Source organism: Galleria mellonella, unplaced genomic scaffold (genome assembly GCF_026898425.1).
Source record: "Galleria mellonella isolate WM207_F2 unplaced genomic scaffold, CSIRO_AGI_GalMel_v1 utg93, whole genome shotgun sequence".
Classification (NCBI taxonomy): domain Eukaryota; kingdom Metazoa; phylum Arthropoda; class Insecta; order Lepidoptera; family Pyralidae; genus Galleria; species Galleria mellonella.
Genome location: NW_026442176.1, coordinates 1,954,438 through 1,975,325, shown reverse-complemented (window position 1 = coordinate 1,975,325; position 20,888 = coordinate 1,954,438). Strand labels below are relative to the sequence as shown.

Here is a 20,888-nt window from a genome sequence, read left to right as displayed (position 1 = left end):
TAAATAGTTTGTGGTAATTTTAGGCCTCGTGACATAGAAGATATTATAGAAGTAAAAATAATTGTATACCAAAATTTTTGTCGCTGTTTTCAAATTAGATAAATAACTAAAGTTTAATTTTCCCCTGTTTTAAGTGAAGAAAGTAATCATATTCGGAGCATGTGATGTGTTAAAAAATAATTTACATAAATGTTATCTATACCTAAGATATACAAATATGCAAATCCTTTACTGAATGTGTCATGGCACACAAAACACGTCAAAAGTCGTGTTCAACATAATTCCAAGTATTTCCGAGAATGACGTGAACAAATTTGCACTCGGCGGGTCGTGATGCAGTTATTTTCACAAAGTCCATGTAGGTATAGGTCTGTACAGGTACTGCTTAGTTTATAATATCTATATTATGTAAAAACATCCTCTTATAATATACACTTACCCTCATATTCATAAAAAAATCAAATGTCACGTGAATCCATTTTACTTATTGAAATAGAATAAATAATATTAAATTACTACATTTATAGGTAATGCCTATAATGGTAAATCCTACCGCTGGGTTGAATTATTTTATATAGAAATCCAGATTTCACAGTACAATTGCAGCTCTATTTCTTGGATATTTGAACAGGCGTAGGCAGACACTATATATTTACTAGTCGCGGTCGCTCGAAAACTTTAGAATAGGGTTGACCAAGTTCAACAACAACGTTTTTATGATAATTTAATTTGAACTAAAAAAAAGGTTAGGTTATGTTTAATTAAACATTGTATGTTAATTACGTAAACAAATTAATTACGAGTAAAAAACATAGATACTTAGTGGAAAATTAATGAATTAAAAAATAAAACACATAGATATAGAATATTACACTTATACTCTTTCTTATTTTTATTAATGAAAAGGATAATTAAATCGCCAGAACTGACTCGTATATGAGAACTCAAAACATTTTATGACAAGAGAATTAAGTAGTATAAAAATTTATGTCACTTAGTCGAAATACATTTAGAAAATACTTAGTATGCACCATCTTACTTAGGTACGTGTTATTATCAAAGCCTACCTTACCTACCTATCCTTATTAAAAATAAAAACAAAAATTACGTAAAATCTGACATTTGGTATATAATTTTCAAGGTGAGTTCCATATAGAGCACAATCAACATTTCTTATGATGATTATGTTACGGAACCCGATCGCTCCTAGTTTAACTCCCACATGAACTTGAATTTACGATTCATTGTGCGCAAGCGCAACTACTCTCGCTCTCGTTTTGGTAATGGCAGACTGTTTTCCTTGCGGTCACCCACAAAATATTATGGAGAAATAAAACACGATTAGGTCGTGTGACGAACATTATACGAAATATGTTGCCCAATAGACAAGTTTTATATAATCTAGCTATCTTCTATATCAACAAGTCCATAATACATAATTAAAACTATTATTTTTATTTTTTTTATTATTACATATACATAGGCCTTCCCATAAGGGGAGTTTTAAAAGTTATAAACCTATTTTATAGGTACTTTACGAGATATTTAATAAAAATAATATAATAACATTGCATTATGTATTAAAAGTACAGGGAAATATCTTTATAAATTTCTATTAAATAATTTTTGATAAGTTATAAAACTTTACAAAATCTTTAAAGAAAGATTTCAGAAATATAATTTTCTATAGGCTTTTTTAATGAGTGAAAATGGAATGGTTACCAAAAAAATTGTTTGTAATGGATACATTCAAAAAGTACTCAATTTAAAAAATATTTCATTTATAGAAAGCTACTTTATCAGCGTGTAATGTGTTATTACAAGGCTATAAATAATTTTCGAAAATTCCGTCTACTCGCTCGAAGCCGGACCGGATCACTAGTAATTAATAAAAGAATAACTTAAAATATCGATAACAACTCAAATGCAAGTGACGGTAGGCTGGCTCGCTTCTACGTTAAATTTGTATTCGAACATGCTCGATGAAATGTGGCTATATCGAGTTACTCGTTCATCACAACGACAACAGACGACAAATATCTTTGACTACCCCGTCAGGGATTATAGTCGTGAGCATTTATAATTTTAACATAAATAAAGATTTTTAACAATTGGTTTGTACTGTATGGTGAGTATGTATGACCGGCGAGGTGAATGACCCTTTGGAACTGGACGCGGAGGCAGACTGGCGGAATGTGCTCTTGCCAAACGCACCGATCGGAACTCGTCGAGAAAATGTGCCATTCCACTTTACGGGATGTTGATATCTAAAGACTTGAACACAATCTCATGTTTATTATTATTATTTTTTATCAAATATAATTTGTGTCAGAAATCACCAAGTGTCACTCTCTCTTCATATGTGAAATATTTTGTTGTATCACTTTAAAACAGTAGGCCACTATTCTGTGAGAATGTTACTATATTATTAAGTAGGTATAACTTGCACATGCTTCAAGTGAGAGTTTTTGAAATTTCACCTTCGCCGAAAATTAGGACGCGTTCATACTATGCATATTTTATTGAATATGCACGTGTGTCGAATACATTAATTATTATTTTATTTTTCATAGATCCTCATTATATGTACAATAATTAAAATGTATGCTTTTGAATATTTACTTATTTTATATATAGAATAGGTAAATATTCTATATATAAAATAATGTTGGAGGGGTACCAATATTACCCATGCCTACTGATGAATGAAGCAAAATTATACTTTTATTACGACTTTAGTATATTATCTAATTGTCATATCGTATCTATAGATTGTCTATTAAATCCAGTTGGCCCCAAAATTTTTGAGTCTGTGACTTAGAATTTGAAAGGAACAACGGCTATTTCGATGAAAGTTTCAATACATAGACCATAGACAAAAAAGTTTGATAATTATCTAGAAAAGTCTCTGGCTATAAGAACTACAACTGAATATCGATAAACTTTGAAATCACTGTTTACATATTTCACGCTGCGTGGGTTTCAAGATTCATTGTTTTATGCTGTAGACCTTGAACTTGTCATGGTTATTACGTGGTTACCGCATGGTAACACTGTCATATAAAATCTTTCCTTAAGATATTCGATAAAAACAATACGTGTTATTGGGTACACGGAGTTATTGGGTAAGTACCTACTATAACCATATAATACTTAAATTATTACCAACAATAAACTAGGTACCAACATAATTTATTGTTTTTTATTAACCAGAGAATTTATCTGAGAATAACACGTTTAGAAAACTAAACAAAATGTTCCAAACAGCGATAGTGCCAATAAGCATTTCCCCAGATTGTTAATTAATTTAAATGAAATGAAGTGATTAAAACATTAAGAATAAAGGAGATAGTGTTTGTTATTTGCGCGAAAGTGTAAGCAAATTTTATAAGTGCAGCTAAAACATAGGTTCCAAATACGTACGCAGTTTGTTCGTGCTATGTTAATTCAAGAAATTTACCTCCAATTTGTTGTAATATATTCTATAGCACGGAAAGATACTTAGTTCTATTTAGGTTTCTATATAAGGAATATCTGTACATATTTTAATATATTTTGCATACAAAATGGCTTATAAGAAATTTACGTATTTATGAATAAATTTATGAAAAAAGGTTTGACTCACCCTAGTAACGATCACCATGATGGCGACGGCATGTGGACACCGATCCGATCTGTAACAAAATATACGTACAATCTTTTTATGATACAATATAATATGTTTATTGCGAACATTCTTGCGTATGTATGTGAGATTTTTTTGTTGTCGTGTAGTCCGGACATAAAATAGCCCACCCCTTCCATTCTCGTAGGTGTCGTAAGAGGCGACTAAGGAAAGTTAATGTTCATGAGCAGCTGCATCCCTCCTAAAACATCACCTAATAACTGCGGGTGCCAACCCACCTGCCAAGTATGGCAACTACTGGCAAAACCTCCCTTATGGGGAAGGCCTATGTTTGGCATTGGATAGTTAAGGGCTGATGTAATAACAAAAAAGTATATATGAGAAAGTATTTTTCTACGTAGGAATAAAATATACGATTTTGATTTACAATCATTATAATTAATTAATTACTTAATTAATTAATAATTTATTACTTAAAGATATAATCTTCTTCTCCAAGAAGATTATATATCTCTTCTTCAAAATTATCTCTTCTCTAAAAGAGATAATATTGAAGATATGGGGCTTGTAACTAACTGTAAATGCGAGTATATAAAAAAAAATTATTAAGAACACTTGCAGTCAATCTAATTACAAATACATATTTAAAAAATATATTTTAGATGAGTATCTAATTTTAAGAACTTTTTAACTGTTCTTATAAGTTGTTTTTAACTGTTCGATAACACTACAACTAATACCCAATCAAATCAATCTTCTAAATATAAATATCTTGAGGGAAAAATCATAGAACATCGTAACATGTTGTTGAAAGAATTACTTGCATAAACAATGAACACAATGCAATGGTAGCGTATTGGTAAACAACCACAATCGATTTCACAACCCCTATTGTTCAAGTTGGTAGTCTTCTTTATTGTCTGCATATTCGTTCTGGTAAAGAAGGTCATCGCCATTCGTTTACGTTTACTCCTTAATCTACTTATACAGCATTAACTAAAGTATGTATAATATGTCATTTATAAGAGAAAAAAATAACATTTTTTTATTAATATCTGGACGACACGAGTACATCTCTCATAAAAAAACATTTTATCATACAAATATATGATACTCATACAAACAATTTCGAAAACAACAATTAGGTATTATATAATTTTTTTTATATATTTACATATATTAAATTTAATGTACGACCACGTGACTCTTATTTTTATTAGTTCAAAAATTATATGTTTTAGAACAAGGACTTAGACTGAATTAAGATGGATTGATAAATTAATATATATATATATATATATATATATATATATATATATATATATATATATATATATATATATATATATATATATCAATTTTAAAAACTAAACTACTAAACCAATTTCGAAAAAATATCTATGAAACTAATCTGTAAGTCCTTTCAGATAAAAAAGAATTTTCCAAATCGGTTTAGAACTTACAGAATTCATAATTCTAACAAACACAAAATAACAATCGAATTAAAAACCTTCTTCTTTTTGAAGTCTGTTAAAAAAAGGACACAGGTCTTAATAAATTGTTGTTATATAAACACAAGTGTGAAAGATACTTTTAACCGCTTATTATATAGGTACCAGAGCAAAGAACACAATTATATTAAGATAGTATTAGGCAGTACACTGCATTCAGTGAAGCTTTCTACATTAGCTCATACTACAAAGAGTAGTATTGGAAAACTCGAAGCATAAAATATAATAAAAAGAAAAACCCGTCGAGAAACGTGCAGTAAGTATACGTACACATCATCTGCACGTCGCAAGATCGTGACCGGGCCGGTACGATATGGATTACAGCTTTTTACGCTCGATATGGAGATGTAGGGAAGTTTTACATGAGTAAAAAGTACCTAATTAAATCCAGCCAAGTACGAGTCGGATACCGTATAAGGGTAAAAAATTGTATTCAATATTTTGTTGAAAATTTCTAATCTTTTCAAGAAAAAAAAAAACAATTATACAGGAGATTTAAAAAAAGAGAAGTGTGGATTAAAAGACTATGCAGTGACAAAACATCGAAAAGGGAATGTTACATTAATTTGGCCATTTGGAGAGGATGGATGAAAGAAAAATAACGAAAGAGATTTATCGAGCAAAAATGAATGGAGATATCGGTAGGGGTCGCCCTGGCCGGATGTATGTCCACCAAATAGGCAACGTGCTGAAGAAGGGCCAAATTAAAAGTACTGTGTAAGTAGCACGTATGAAAAGCCTGATGAATGTGGAAGAAGCGAAAGAGGTTTGTTTGAATCGAGGCATTTGGCGTTTCATTGTTTCCGCCTACCCTAATGGGAGACAGACCTGACAGGAATGTATGTATTTAATCTTTTATATATTAATTTAAGCATTAAGATGTATAAATGGGATTGCAGAAACGCTATGAAAGTTGACTTCTAAACTCGAAGCACATCTATGGTTGACAGACAGACAGACAACCGCAATTGCTACCAGTATCCGTGCGCCTACACATATTATTTTCCAATGACCACGTGTAAGTGAGCAGCGGAACTAATCACGCCGGAAGTTCTTTATCTGCAGGCCGTTCATCTCCCGGTTCGGGTACTACGTTATTGTACGCAGTGAATCACTATTAAAACTACTCCATATTGAATTTTTAATCTTATATCAAAAGACACAAAGTTTATATTTGGTATGTGATACTAGAGACATACACAATGGGCACACATAATAAACCTCTTACGTACCCGTATTTTAAAGTATAATTTCAGCAAGCAAAGTAATTGGATCAGTTTAGAATTCAGATCAACATAATGTATTACACGGTCGTTGATGGAGTAATGACGTGGTTATTTTAAACTCCCACAAAGGATAATATGACGGAAACTCAAAACGGAATTACTATATATAGGCCAGAGAAAATGTGAGTAAATGTAACAAGCACAATTTGAATGCACTATCGTAAAAAATAGTCTCAATTCTTAACATTACCCCCTGTTGTAAACCCCAATTCTTCATACAATTCACAATTTAAAACAAACAGGTATAAGTAGATCTTCAACTATACCACATACATCACAATTTTGTGAATTGTAGTGTACATAGTATTGTTGTGAAATGTATATAGAGAGCTTTAGAGATGTTATCTTGATACAGTGCAAATTTTTACTCTGGCGTGAACACTGCGATCAATCATATCTTACTCATGTCATGTCATTCGCCTTAGTTAACGACAATGAAAATGAAGAATTTAATCTAGAAAATTTATTGGGCCTTGTATGATACACATAATATTTATAAACATACCTATATGTTATAAAAGTACGTAGCTCTGTAGCAATTGCTAATGCCCAACAAAACACGATGATTCTGAGTACTTTAACCTGGTGAAATTTAAGAAATAATGTCCTATAACTGGACAATTGAAATTAGTTTCACGGATTGCTTACTAATAAATTATAAAAAAAAAAATATCGTCACTATCATGAACAAGGCGACAAGTTAATAAATAAAAATATCATAGGTGTTCAAACGAAACAGTTTTCATAAAATTTTAAAACGCAGGAAGAAACGAGAAAGCAACCAAATACGAACAAATAAGTCTTACACGCCTCATGAATAGTTGGTAATTCTTAGATTTTTAAATGCAATTAGGTATAGTCTGCACGATATTATGTGCTTATTTACTCTTTTCTACTGACGTAAGATGAGATTTTCAATTTGTTTGTATTTTTTTTATATTTGTTATTCTATAATTCTATTATTTATATTTAATTTAGAAAAATCTTTTACCTTCTGAAAGGATACCAAAATTGAGCCCATACCAATTTAAAAGTACATATATCCTTTCAGATGAAAGTTTCATCAAAATGGGTTCAGTAGTTTAGTTTATAAATTATGTAGTTGTTGCAATTTGCTTATTATAAACTAGTCGCTAAGATTATTTGATATAGGATTTTATTTTGAGTGTGATGATGATGAAAAGAAATAGTGACTATTGTGTATCTCACTTCGTTGTAATTCCACCACTACCATTTCTATTGTCACCTTCGAATTATCTTCTAAGCGAGCATAGATTAAGGATAGTATTTGCATAGTGGGAATAGATTTAGGATAAATTTTATGGTTATAACTGTGGATATCACGTACAAAAATCTTTTATTGAAAAAGCAAAGATTAATACTTGATACTCTTACATTTTATATTTTCAAACCCCATTTTATCAGGATCATATAATCTACTATGACTTGAACGCCTACTGTGTCAAAGAACCTGACCCAAGCCAACTTAAATCAAATGATAATCCAGAACAGACAGGTCTAGCGTATGAGACAAGGAGCGCCGATCTCAAATAAAATAGGAACAAGCAAAGAAGAATAGATGAAAGCGGAAAGCGAAATTCTAAAATAATCTTCTTCTGTCTTCTTAACTCACTACTAAGGGTCGTGGTCACATGAGGATGTATCTTTCTTTACTATCACTCTCCAAGATATAGAACAGTAACATTGGCACCATTTAGTTGCTAATCTTACAACGCGTCTCGCAACACACAACTGCAGTTGGGAACAGCGGTACTGGTGTTCCGGTTCAGCGCAGGTCACCGTTGCAACACTAGCGATTCAGAGATATCTATGATGCTCCAGCTCTTATGCTTACACTATATTTATTATCTTAATTTAGATGGTTAATAGATAGATAGATAGGCGTTTACATCATTAAACTTTACAAACATTCAGCTATCACTTTGAACAAAAAGGCATTTTCAAAGCAAATCCATGTATCCATCGATCGAATCGATGTTCATTAAATTTAAAAAAAAATATTACACAGCTAAGTCTTTGTTGATACCTACCTATATCAATAATTTCGGCTATGTAGTTATATATACATAGTTAGCAACATTATTAAAGTTACTAGACTTATTTTATTGTGTTTATACTTTCTGGTGGTTGCATAGATTAATTTTCCAATTTCGTTAATATATAAGCAATGCGGATTCATTCGCAATTATTATATCAATAAAATATAATTCTTTTTTTATTTTTTAATTATGATAACTGACGTTAAAGCACGTACAGCACTTTACGGCAGTGCCACCGAGGGCGGTCGAGCACCGTCCGTGACCCGCACCTGCGGTCACGGGTGAATGAAGCCGTGCGAGTTGCAAATACACCTTACTCGTGTTCGTATACACTACACTACTCTTTATTATCATTACATACGCGATACATGATGTGCTGTATACGTGCTTTACACTAAATTCGTCTCCCCTATGAGTTAAAAAGACTGAGACCCTTTTTAATTTCATTTGGATCCATATGTAGATCCTGGAATATTCCTTCTTAATTCACGATTAAGGGGATCTAAATACATCAATAATTTTTCTATTCTACTTCGATTCACATTATGAGGTAGGCAAATTCTATATAAGCGTAGAAAAAGAAGAAGTACACAGTATTATTAAGTTTAATGTGAATACCGTAGCTATTTCGACGTGACTAGGACATATGGTTTTTGCTGTCATAATGTTATAATATTTTTTAATGAATAAATAAATAAAATAAATAAATATTAATTTACTATAATAAAAAAATTGCCATATTCTGTTCCACGCCAATATTATACCATATTTTGTAATAATTAGAGTTTAGATAAGTTTGAAATAAACTAAATATTATATGTAATATATAGTTTTAATTAAATAAAAAAAAATACGGTATTTGACATTATGTTTTCTGTTATTCTTGTCTATGGTTGACTGGAAGATAACGCCATATAGTGTTAAATCCGCCATTTATGTGTATTAATGTTATGTTACCTATATGTATTAATATTTAATAAGTAATTAAATTTGCTACTTTTACGCGATCACACAAACGAAGTCATGTACATAGATATAGAATAAAACAAACATGTATCTAAAGTGAACTACACTCGTCGGCCATGTTTAGTTAACAAAGAGAAACTGGGAAACAGGATTGTAAAAGTAAAATAAATAGATATCATTTCCTTTCTTCCATTTCAGCAGGATTAGAAACTTAAGAATTTATGAGCATGTTTATCCGATGACACAACACTTAATAGGTAATTAACTGCAGATTTTTAACGGCTAATTATCAAACGGATAATACATTTCGTCACAGTACAGACAAACAAACATTTCCTGCGGGCTCTTGATGGTATTAGGAAACGGTACTTACTCATGCATTAAATTTTTAAACGTTTCGGTCGAATGAACTGGGACAATATTGTGCATTTATTATGATTAGACACTTGAACCATTTGGTTTGAATTTTTTCAAAGAGAGCAGTTTTATTAGAATAATAGCTGTACCCCGCGACTTCGTCCGCGTGAATTAAGAAATACGTAAAGCATCCTCTGTGTTGAATTAGGATATAACCGACTCGTACTAAATTTCATTCAAATCTGTTCAGTATTTTTTTTTAACTAACAAACATTTACATAACAAAAAGTTAAAAATAAAAAAAAATCTTATTAGATTCCCCATTTTATATATTCTTGTAAATATCAGCAATGTACCAATGTGTCGACGTCGTGAAAAGACGTAAACTTAAAAGTTTTTATAATCTAAACATAAACTCTTGTTGGCTTAGTTCTTTTGTTCGTCGTGGTAGCAGTTACAGGCATGTCAGTATACAGTCAATGTCGTTACCTATGTGTAAGTAATATCTTAGGCGAATTTAATAAAATTTCCCGCAGATTCCAAAATTGTCTAGTGGATATATATATACACACACACAATATATATATATATATATATATATATATATATATATATATATATATATATATATATATATATATATATATATATATATATATATATATATATATATATATATATATTGTGTGTGTGTATATATATCTTTTGCTTCTAAACCTGAGATAGAATGTTAACCGCTAACTACTCATTATTTCTAATTGTACTCGTATATTGATTTAACAATAATGGATTCGATTCTGAGGCTCCGTTTCTGTAAACCCATCTCTTAACCAATTACTTTAATTTGATAGTTCCACAAAATTACTGTTTTATAAACCATCATAAATTAAATTTTTAATTCATCATCATCTAATCAGCCGTTAACTTTCTACTGTTAAATATAGGGCTCCTTTTTTGGAGATTTTGCCATGCTTGGCAGGCGAGTTAGCAACCGCAGTTAGGCTTTTGGAGATGTTTTAAGAAGAACGCTGCTGCCCATCCTCGACCACGAATTCCGTTATACGTCTCTTATAACACCCATGGGAAAGGAAGGAGTGACCTATCCTATGCCGGGACCTTTTAAATTATAATTTTATTATAATAATTTTCACTTAAATATGTTATAAATTCAGTACATGTTGGTCTTTTGAATAAAGATTTCGCTGCAATATCAAATTTTAATTTTAGAGATTTGTTGTTACATTGCCAATATAACAGTGCCCTCAAACATGAGTACTTAAATGACAATAGTAAATCACTAACCAAGGTCGTTATTTCCAATTGTATGTTGACTGGATAATACTGTGACATATTTAGATTGAAATTCTCAAAACTGGGCCAAGTCACATCATCTCTTTATCAAATCATGGCAGGTAAGTATACATGATTTTTTACACAGCGTAGACCCGCATATGAAGATAAGACAGCGTTTGTGTTCGAGGAAAGTATTTTATATGTGAAACAAGCGTCATATGCTGCCTCGTTTATTTCGTTTGACCTACATATTACATACGAGTACGTACATACATATTAAAAAATATTTACATTCGTTTGGGGCCTCCACTACGCTATACGAACAGTTCACAAACGAATACTACTATACCTAATTGAAAAAAATATATTATAATGCACGATTGCTCCTATTTACTCGCTAAAAGGGTATATTTAAAGGAACACTGTTTTTTTGCTTCTATAGCAGAACCCTAGGGGACGTGTAAAAAATATTTCAATTTAAATAAAATGACAAGATACATGTGAAAATCCAACTGATGAGTTTAATTTGTTAAATATAGTCATTATTATTCAAAACGTACATTGCTTTCCGTTAACGCAAACGTGTACGGTACCAAAGTTCCAAGTGATTTGCTCTCAGATAATAGCTGTTTACGAAAACAATACATAAATACTCGTATTTAACAATATTGTCCGTAATACAGGAATACTGGCGAAATTGAACAATTAAGTACTATTTTAACAATTAGAACTTTTCGAAATTTAAATGTTTTTTTTGTATAAATTTTGTGACGTATAATTTTTATATTTTAAGAATTCTAATTCTTAATAGTAAAGGTGAGGCAAAGGAAAATTTTAGCAATTGTCATACCAAGACTTGTGACATTCCATATTAGAATCCAACAAAGCAGGAGGCGAGCCTAAGGTCTTCACTTGGATTAATTTTATTAAAACACTAAATGTTTTTAAAATTTCAATTATTCACGTTCACTGAAATGTAGCAACTCTGTCATTGTATTGTACATAAGCACATTTCACAGCGCGCAAAGCCTGACTGTATTTACACAAGATATGTGATGATTATTTAAGTCAACAGCGATGTTGCGATGTTGGGTTTATGTACACAAGGACCTGTTTGAGTGTTCACTTATCACCTCTCTTTATTTGAAGTGTAGGTATCTGCTACTTTAAGGGTAAGGGTAAAAAGTTTAATGTTCGCAACAAATCTATGATAAATATTGTAACTATATGGACATAACACTTTTAAACTGTGGACATACTTCTCGCCTTGTTGAAAACGGAAGTTCATTGCGTAAACTATTAACTATTATTTTTGATGAATTTATGACTCTTTTTTAATCATAAATAGGTTACAAGTTATAGCGTACTCTTCAAGTTCTACAATACAATAGCAAGTAATATATCATTTATATTTCCGGTTCGAAGCATCATATTGTGCTTATTATGTAAAAAAATATGATACATATTGCTCTTGACTGTTCCTATACATCTCAACTAATATTATGTATGTATATATATACAACTAATATGTTGTATATATATATATATATACAACATAAAAAACAATATTAAATATTATCGATTTCCTATAAAACTAGTACAGTTTTCTGGCTTCTAAAGAAGAACTATGAATTTAATTTGTATGTTAGTATATAGATTATAAAAACGACAGAAGGAATGGAAAAACGAAAAGAAAAGTTCTTAAACGACAAGGCTGAGATATGATATAAACTCATCATAGTAAGCGAGATGGGTCTCTCTTCAGACACACTGTGCAAATTGTACAGCCAGGAATACAATAGTGATAGGCATAAGGCAAGACTCATAATAAGCGCCTTAACTGGATATATGCCAGTAAGGCATGTACTATACGAGATGGGTCTCTCTTCGGACACACTGTGCAAATTGTACAGCCAGGAATCGGAATCCATATAATATCTGATGTGCTACTGTGATCCCTTGGCATGTATGCGTATGAGTCAACTGGGAACGGATTATCCAGAGCCAAGAGACTATAGATATCTTAAACCAATATTAAAAGATATTGCAGAAGTGTATTACCTTTGCAATATCTGTGGGATCTATAAAGTTATAGTATAAGGCAGGGGGAAGCGCAAAAAATCCCAATGAGTCGACGTGTAATAGCTTCTCTGACCCAATACACGAATAAAAGATAAGATATTTTATATAGGTAACTTTATGCACGTTAATTGATTAATTAAAAAGGTCACATCTCGTATGATGGCTCACGTCGCGTGTTAGTGCGACCCTCTTCCAGTGAAAGTCGTAGCGTGCAAGCTATTATAAAACTAACAAAAACTGTTACAATTTTCAACGCTTCTCATACATTTGACTGTGTGATTACAGGTAAATAGCAGACAAATTGTTACTATGGAATTTAAACGCTGTTGCTACGTATAATGATGGGTTTTTGTAGAGTTCCGTAGCCAACGGCATATATTCTATTCGAATGTTATCGACAACATCATAACTTTTAACTAAAAAGTAGTCGGTTGGTGAGGAAGTTCATGTAAAGTCGTAAAGGTTTTTTCAATTTTTAATCCATTGTGATTATTGTAGATAAAGTTGTTATTTTTTGCGATAAGTGATAAATATTTAAAAAATTCAGGTTTTTTATAAATAATTAATAGACAAAGTATTGTTACAATGAATCTTTATCTATGGTTATATTTAGACATAAATACAATAATTAAAGATTGTGTCTTACAAAAAAAACTTACTTCACTTGTAATAAAACCGATTATTTAGATATAAAAACTAAAGTATTATCGGATTTTTTTTTAATTTATTTGGGATAAATCTGTAAGTATATCCTTTCAGATAAAAAATATTTTTTTCTATAATAACGTATAAATTACGAAGATTTGAGGTAATATGAAAAATCTAACTGAGAATTGAAAACCTTTTCAACTGATTTCATCAGTTGAAAATAATAAACTTGCTTATATTTTAAAATTAGCAATTGATTACTCTTTAATTGTACGTATAAAAATTTTATTTTCATCAAGGTGATTTTTAACTTCAATTACACAGATTATCTATAGTGTTATAAAAATAATTTTTATACCATATCACCTGCGTAATAACAACTTTACATATGCGATTATTGCGCAAATTTTCTTGTTTTGTTTATGTACAAGTTAATTGTAGCAAACCACAAGGGAATTGTAATACCTCTGGTATTGCAGGTGTTCATAGGCTACGGTAACCACTTACCATCAGATGTGCCGTATGCTTGTTTGCTACCTCAGTGGTATAAAAAAAGGGAATTGTATCAAACTAGAAACCTAATATATATATATATATATATATATTGGCCATTGCTGGATACAGGCCTCCCCAATTATAGGGGTTTTGCCAGTATTTGCGAGGCTTGACAGGCGGGCTAGCAACCGCAGATAGGTTTGGTAATGTTTGAAGAGGGACGCTGCTGACTCATTTTCAGTATGATACAAGTATCTCAATGTCGACATTCCACATAGTCGCAAGCAAACATTATACAGGTGTGCGGTCTGCAAGTTCGAATATATAACGGTTAATTCAAATTCAACTGCACGCTAGGCGTTTCAAATGCTTGTTGGTGTAATTTAGAATATAACAAATGAAAATAATTTCTAATAATATCATTCATTCCCGTTGTCCTTATAAATTATCATTTTTTCAAATCTCTCAATTTGCTTCCAAATCGTTTTTTAAAATCTCATAATTTCTCTTAAAACTTATTTTTTTTTTTTATAAATACATTTACATTATACACGAAGACCTGTATTCTTAATTTCTACATGATTCTACATATGTTTTCATTATTTTCATTGGTGTCTGTGATACTATATAATATATACGATATTCTATTTTAATATCTTATATTTATCGCTCTGTAGCCGGCGTCTTAAAAAGAACAAGAGGGAACGAAATGACTTTTTAATAAAGGCAGGTGGATTGTAACAAGTTTCGAGTAAAAGTTAAATGCAGGCTTTGAGTATATATTATCTAGATAGATATATACTGAAAGTATAAGCTTTATTATAAAAGAAATACGGCACAATGATTAGTCGTATAAATCATCTGTCTTATGACATTTTTTGTTATTTATAAATCAAGACTAAGGTATACATAATGGAATGATACATAATTATTGGTAGCATTATCATCATCATTAACATATCAACCGTCATTTGTACATTGCTTAATAGAGGCTTGCCCTATAAACTGTCATAAGGAGCGGCCATTTGAAGTCGTCGCTCCATCTAGTAGGAAGTCATCATACGCTGCGTTTGCCTGCACGTGGTATGATATTAGCATAAAAAAAATAAAATTATTACTATGTCGGAATATTTCTTTCGAGATCGAAAATAAATCAATTATATTATTCGAGTAATATAGGAAGGATGTGGTGACACCTAGTGAGTACTTTCGAAGTCGGTTAAATAATATATCAGTCGATATTTATACAGTAGTTTATTTTCATTTTGCTGCCCAAATACCAAACCATTCCATATCAACCGTTAATTGGTCACTGCTGAATATATATTTCCCTTTATGGCAGCCCAAATAATAGTTATTTACTTAAAAGATATATATATATATATATATCTTTGTATATATATATATATATAAAGATATATATATATATATATATATATATATATATATATAAAACTAACTTAACTAAATACTTAATAAAGAGAAGAAAGGGGGGTTTCACGAACTCACACCCCATTATGGAACAAGCAGACCGCGCCACACCACTGCTGATGAGGCTTTGATCTAGAGACTCAAGTGTAATCGCCTCCGGAGTTGAAGATAGGGCAAATGTGTTTGCCCCGAGGCCCCCACCTAACCTAGAGTGTTCGAAGACCCGATAAATGTAATGCAATGTAATAAATACCATTTTGCGAGGAATATAGACATAATAGAATAGTAACCCCGCCTGCGCTATCGGGATACGCTGGCGAGGCACCAGTGAGGGATGACAGATGAGGATGAAAAGGCAGGTCAGTTAGCCCATCGTGACGAGATCCACTAGAAATAATCATGACGATTTTCAGGGGAACCACCTGGAGGTCGATCTAAAAGGATATATTGCTAGTACTGACTCAATTTGACCCCATTGCTAACAACCCCTCCCCCCCTCAAACATATGTTTGCACGTTTCTCTCTAAAAGAACTCGGTTTTAAAAACACTTTCTATTAATACATTAAAATTGTAAAATATTATATTCATAGCACAAGAATCTATAAGTAATTAGATAGTTTTATGGGTTCTACATATAGTCGATATACATACACTTAGAAATCATGAATTATATTGTATGTAAAAAATATCTATCAAAATCTGTTTAATATTTAGTGAAGATATTAAATGAGAACCTCATTTTGGAACCGCTTAAAAATTATTAGTATAACTAGTTAGTATGCCTATATATTATATAATAACTACATTGAGTCACCATCTATCCAATCAAAACATTTGTCGGATATTAAATAATAAAACGTTGTGGTCAATCAACATCCTGCTATGATTTTATCTAGAAAAACAAAATAATGGTCATTTGATTAAAATTATTTTGTTTAATTCCACTACCATTAGTATGTGTGCGACTGCCAACACTCGAAGTTTGATCATAACTATTACTATCAGAAATTCCATAACCTTCCATATTAGCTTTCAATCTCCGACTGTTATTTTGTTCATGCACGTTTCGCGATACGTATTTCACCGTTAAACGAGGCGTCTTCAGGCAAATTATTAGATCGCTGCTCGGAGCCTATTGTTAATCATTCGATCTTCGAATGTTGGCAGTCACACACATACTAATGGTAGCGGAATTATAATAAATCTATTCAAGTAACCAGTGATTTGGACTTTCGCAAAATAACACCTAGTTCAGTAAAATATAAACAAATGAATAACGAACACACATCGGGCTAAACTAATGCCATTAATAATATCCAAATATCTAAATATTTTAGTTACAATATCTATATTCTGGTCCAATAAAGAATAAATTATAAGTCTGTTGTTATCCAAAAAATAATATCGGATAAATAATATCAGATTTTTAACATATTCGAAAACAGATATACGACCGATATGGCCGATACCAAAATGTGTGGTGACCTTTTTCACTTCTCACATAACCTTCAAGAAAAGAGTATATTCCTTTTTAAAAGGCCGGTAGCACACCTGCAATGCCGTTGGTGTTGTGGGTGTTCATGGGCGGTGGTAGTCACCACCTGATGGTGAGCCGCAAGCTCGTTTGCCGCCTGTGTTGGAAAAAAAAATTTCCAGAGGAACCCAAAATATGGATATCGGATCGGTATCCATATTACCCACGCTTTTCATTAACATATATCCCTCCATATCCCCATTATCGGTCGTTGAAGTCTTTTATATAGACATACATACACTTTGTGTGTACTATTATAAAATGCTGTATTGACGTCAAACCGTATACATTTTGAATGAACGGCCATGGACTTTCTTATATTGATATTTTTAGACTTATCAAAAGACGTAGATTTTTTATTAATCCGTAGATTACATATAACGGATGCTTGTAGGTTGCAGAGACTGGTCTATTCGACATTTTTACGACTGGATTTCTTTTTGTAATTCTCGTTTTCTTATAAATTATCATTATTAATTACACTGTTCTACATATTTGTACTCTGAACTCGCTATATGCATGTAATTTGTAAAATAACATGTAAAAAGCAATTTACAAATTTTTTGTGACTTATTGTAAAAGAACAACATTTTGCACCCAAGACTAATTTTACGAAAACGTGATAATTCAAAAGATTACTTCACTTAATTATAAAAAATATAATAAAAAATTATAATGCGTTATATTTGTAAAATTATATTTATATTTAACAGTTCTGGTGACAAAATTATTACTGTACCGACGATTCTAATTATATTATAACACATAATGGTTGACAACCCGCCTGCCATGGCAACTAAAGACAAATCTCCCCTTATGGAGGAGGCCCCCTGATATATTCAGCAGTGGACAGTTAACGGTTGAAATGAATGAATATAACAAGTAATATATAATAATGTAAATAATGTTGATGCAGGTGGCTCAGGACCGTTCTTTATGGGAATCTATGGGGGAGGCTTATGTTCCAGAAGTGGACGGATGATGGCTGAAATGATGATATATATATTAGAATATTACATAAATATATATATAATAGTATAAATATTTAAATTTTCGTTTACAATTATACATTATAATTTGTTTAAGTCTAAAAGGTTGTCAGTTTACTTTCCATTCTACATTAGCCTGACATGTCAAAACAAGCAATAAAACACAACTGTGATTTATATTTTAAAACTACATCTTGTCATACATCTGTAATTTGCAATTTTAATTCCTTTCGTGTCATTTCTTATCGGTTTAAACCAAAATTTATATTTGGCAAATATTATTCACTAACGTTTACCCGCGTGGTCGGGGTATGATCACTGATCGGGATAAAAGTAGCCTCTATGTTTTTTCATTCCGTATAGTAGTACCTATATACCTATCAAATTTAATAGCGACGAGTTAGGGCGCCAAGAGTAACAAACAAATAAACTCACCATCACATTTATAATATTAATAAGGATCACATAACCGGTAATAAGCATTGATCATTAAATTAATAATGTCCTTAGAAATGTGAAGAGTATTATGGGCGACATAGAATACTCTGTTATGTCCATGGTGTTTCAGCTTGTTTGCCATTCTAAGTTGTACAGAAAAATAAATATAAAGATATAGATACTAAACCAACAAGCTCCTTCATTTAACTTCCATAACTCGTCATGTTTCATGCACGAACACTAATTTCTATAACTCTTGACTTTACATTGTTAAGAATGAACATAAGTTTTTTAAATAATATAGAACTTAACATAAAACAAAATACGATTAACTTGAGACGAATCGTATTTTGACATCTACTACATCACCACTATCATCATATTACCCATTAACTGTCCACTGCCGAACATAGGTCTTCTCATACCAATAGTTGCCACGCTTGGTAGCCGGATTGCTAAAAAGCAGTTTCAACGTTTTTATTGAATGTAGAAAAAGAGTTATTACAAAAAATTGTGTGAGTATAATTTCCAAAAGGATCTGTGGACCAACAGAATATTTTCAGATTCACCTTGTATATACGTGACATACCTATATATCCACAATACAGTTTCGTTATGAGACTAACACTTCCATATTTTTTTAAAACTGAAGCAATTTTAATTTTGTATGGAACAATATCTTAAATCATTGTAAATCAGCACAGATGAATCCTATTGTATAACATAAAAAAAATCTTATTTGATCACTAAGATCATTGATGTAATTGTTATTTAGTATTTTATAATATGATTGTATTGTACCAATTATTTATTTATAGTTTCAAAATACCATGCTTTAAGTTCAATCAAATATATACATGTCAGTTGCAATAAGATTAACTGTTGTGCGGATAAAACTGTAACAATGAAACCACTCTGTAAACATGACCAATATAAGTACTTCCAAGTCAATCGATTAGGTTTACGTGAATTTTAAAATCAACATTCCTGTTTCCAAGGTTAAAACAAGCAATTAGCAACGTCGTGGGGACAATTGTTGTTTACAACTTTCTATGGGAACAAGATGCTATTGTTTCTCTCAAGAGAATGTTTAATGAACCGATGACAGAGAAAACCACATAAATAGGTATATCTACTCAGATTTTAACAGCTGACAATCAATTAATTATAAGTTTACAATAAACTTTATTAACTAAACACAAATACTCAAGTATATATTTTCCTATATGCAGGTAGGAATCCATTTAAACGGCCATTACGTTAAAATTTATTAGTAATCTTTAAATACTTCCTACAAAACAATCAATTAAAATCCAATAAGATTCTTAGACGATACAAACCGATTTAGAATGTAAAGAACCTACATATTTGCGATCTCTAACTTTCTTCTGCAACGGTAAAATCTGACGCCTAAATCCATAAAATTTTAGTTAACTCGACTCAACAAAACTAATACGACTTTCTTAAGAAAACCATGCGAGATGCTGTTTAACGAGTGCCTGACATGGTGCACACGGACGCATTGGATACTTATGGGTGTCATAATTTACGGGTAAACACCGCAAGAGGCTACGTGGAAGAAAAATATCGTATTGTCATTATCGAATGTGGAACGATGCTGCGTGTACGACTAACTCTCGACTGAATTAACCCTAAAGAAACCGTTAGATAATTGATGATGATTTAAATCACCTGACCAGGCGGTAAACACGGGTAGGTCATAGTGTCATGTTTGACGAAATTTACCGTTAAGATCCGCTGCGGACGGTGGCTCGGTTAGTAGCTGGTACTCCTAATCATATCACAAGCACAGACACATAGAACAATTCACTATATGATCACCTCACTAATCCACCGATAACAGAAGCTCGTACATTTCGTCGGTCGCGTTTAGTATGGTGTACGGGAGGGCCGCGTCGACTGCGCATAGAAGCAGCAAGTGCGGTGGACCGTGAATCTTAACCTACCTGAGTCGGAGCGCTTGCGTGTCGCCCGTCGGAGCACCGGACCGGCGCGACCGCTTTACCGATCGCGTACGCCGCCATGTTTTATACTCACCTGGAAATGTTACGTTGACATTACATTTATTTATTATTTAAATAGTATTCAATATACAGTCAACAAACTATGTATTCATACAGTAAATCTACCATCTCTTACAAAATGAATTTA

General features: G+C 31.7%; 1 protein-coding gene across 2 annotated transcripts in view; it reads right to left on the bottom strand.

Moving 5' to 3' along the window:
* The window catches only part of LOC113516959 (myosin-VIIa), a 45,821-nt gene extending 25,149 nt beyond the window's left edge, over positions 1–20,672 (bottom strand). The window contains exons 1-2 of one of the 2 annotated variants that reach the window (XM_052902609.1): positions 20,463–20,672; positions 3,626–3,674 (exon numbers count right to left, since the gene is read on the bottom strand). In XM_052902609.1, the coding sequence (XP_052758569.1) occupies positions 3,626–3,643 (18 nt within the window). In that variant the 5' untranslated portion in view covers positions 3,644–3,674; positions 20,463–20,672. Of the gene's footprint in view, positions 1–3,625; positions 3,675–11,948; positions 12,078–20,462 lie in introns of those variants that run through there. The other variant, XM_026901469.3, reaches the window with a different exon arrangement.
* Positions 20,673–20,888: the final 216 nt, after the last annotated feature.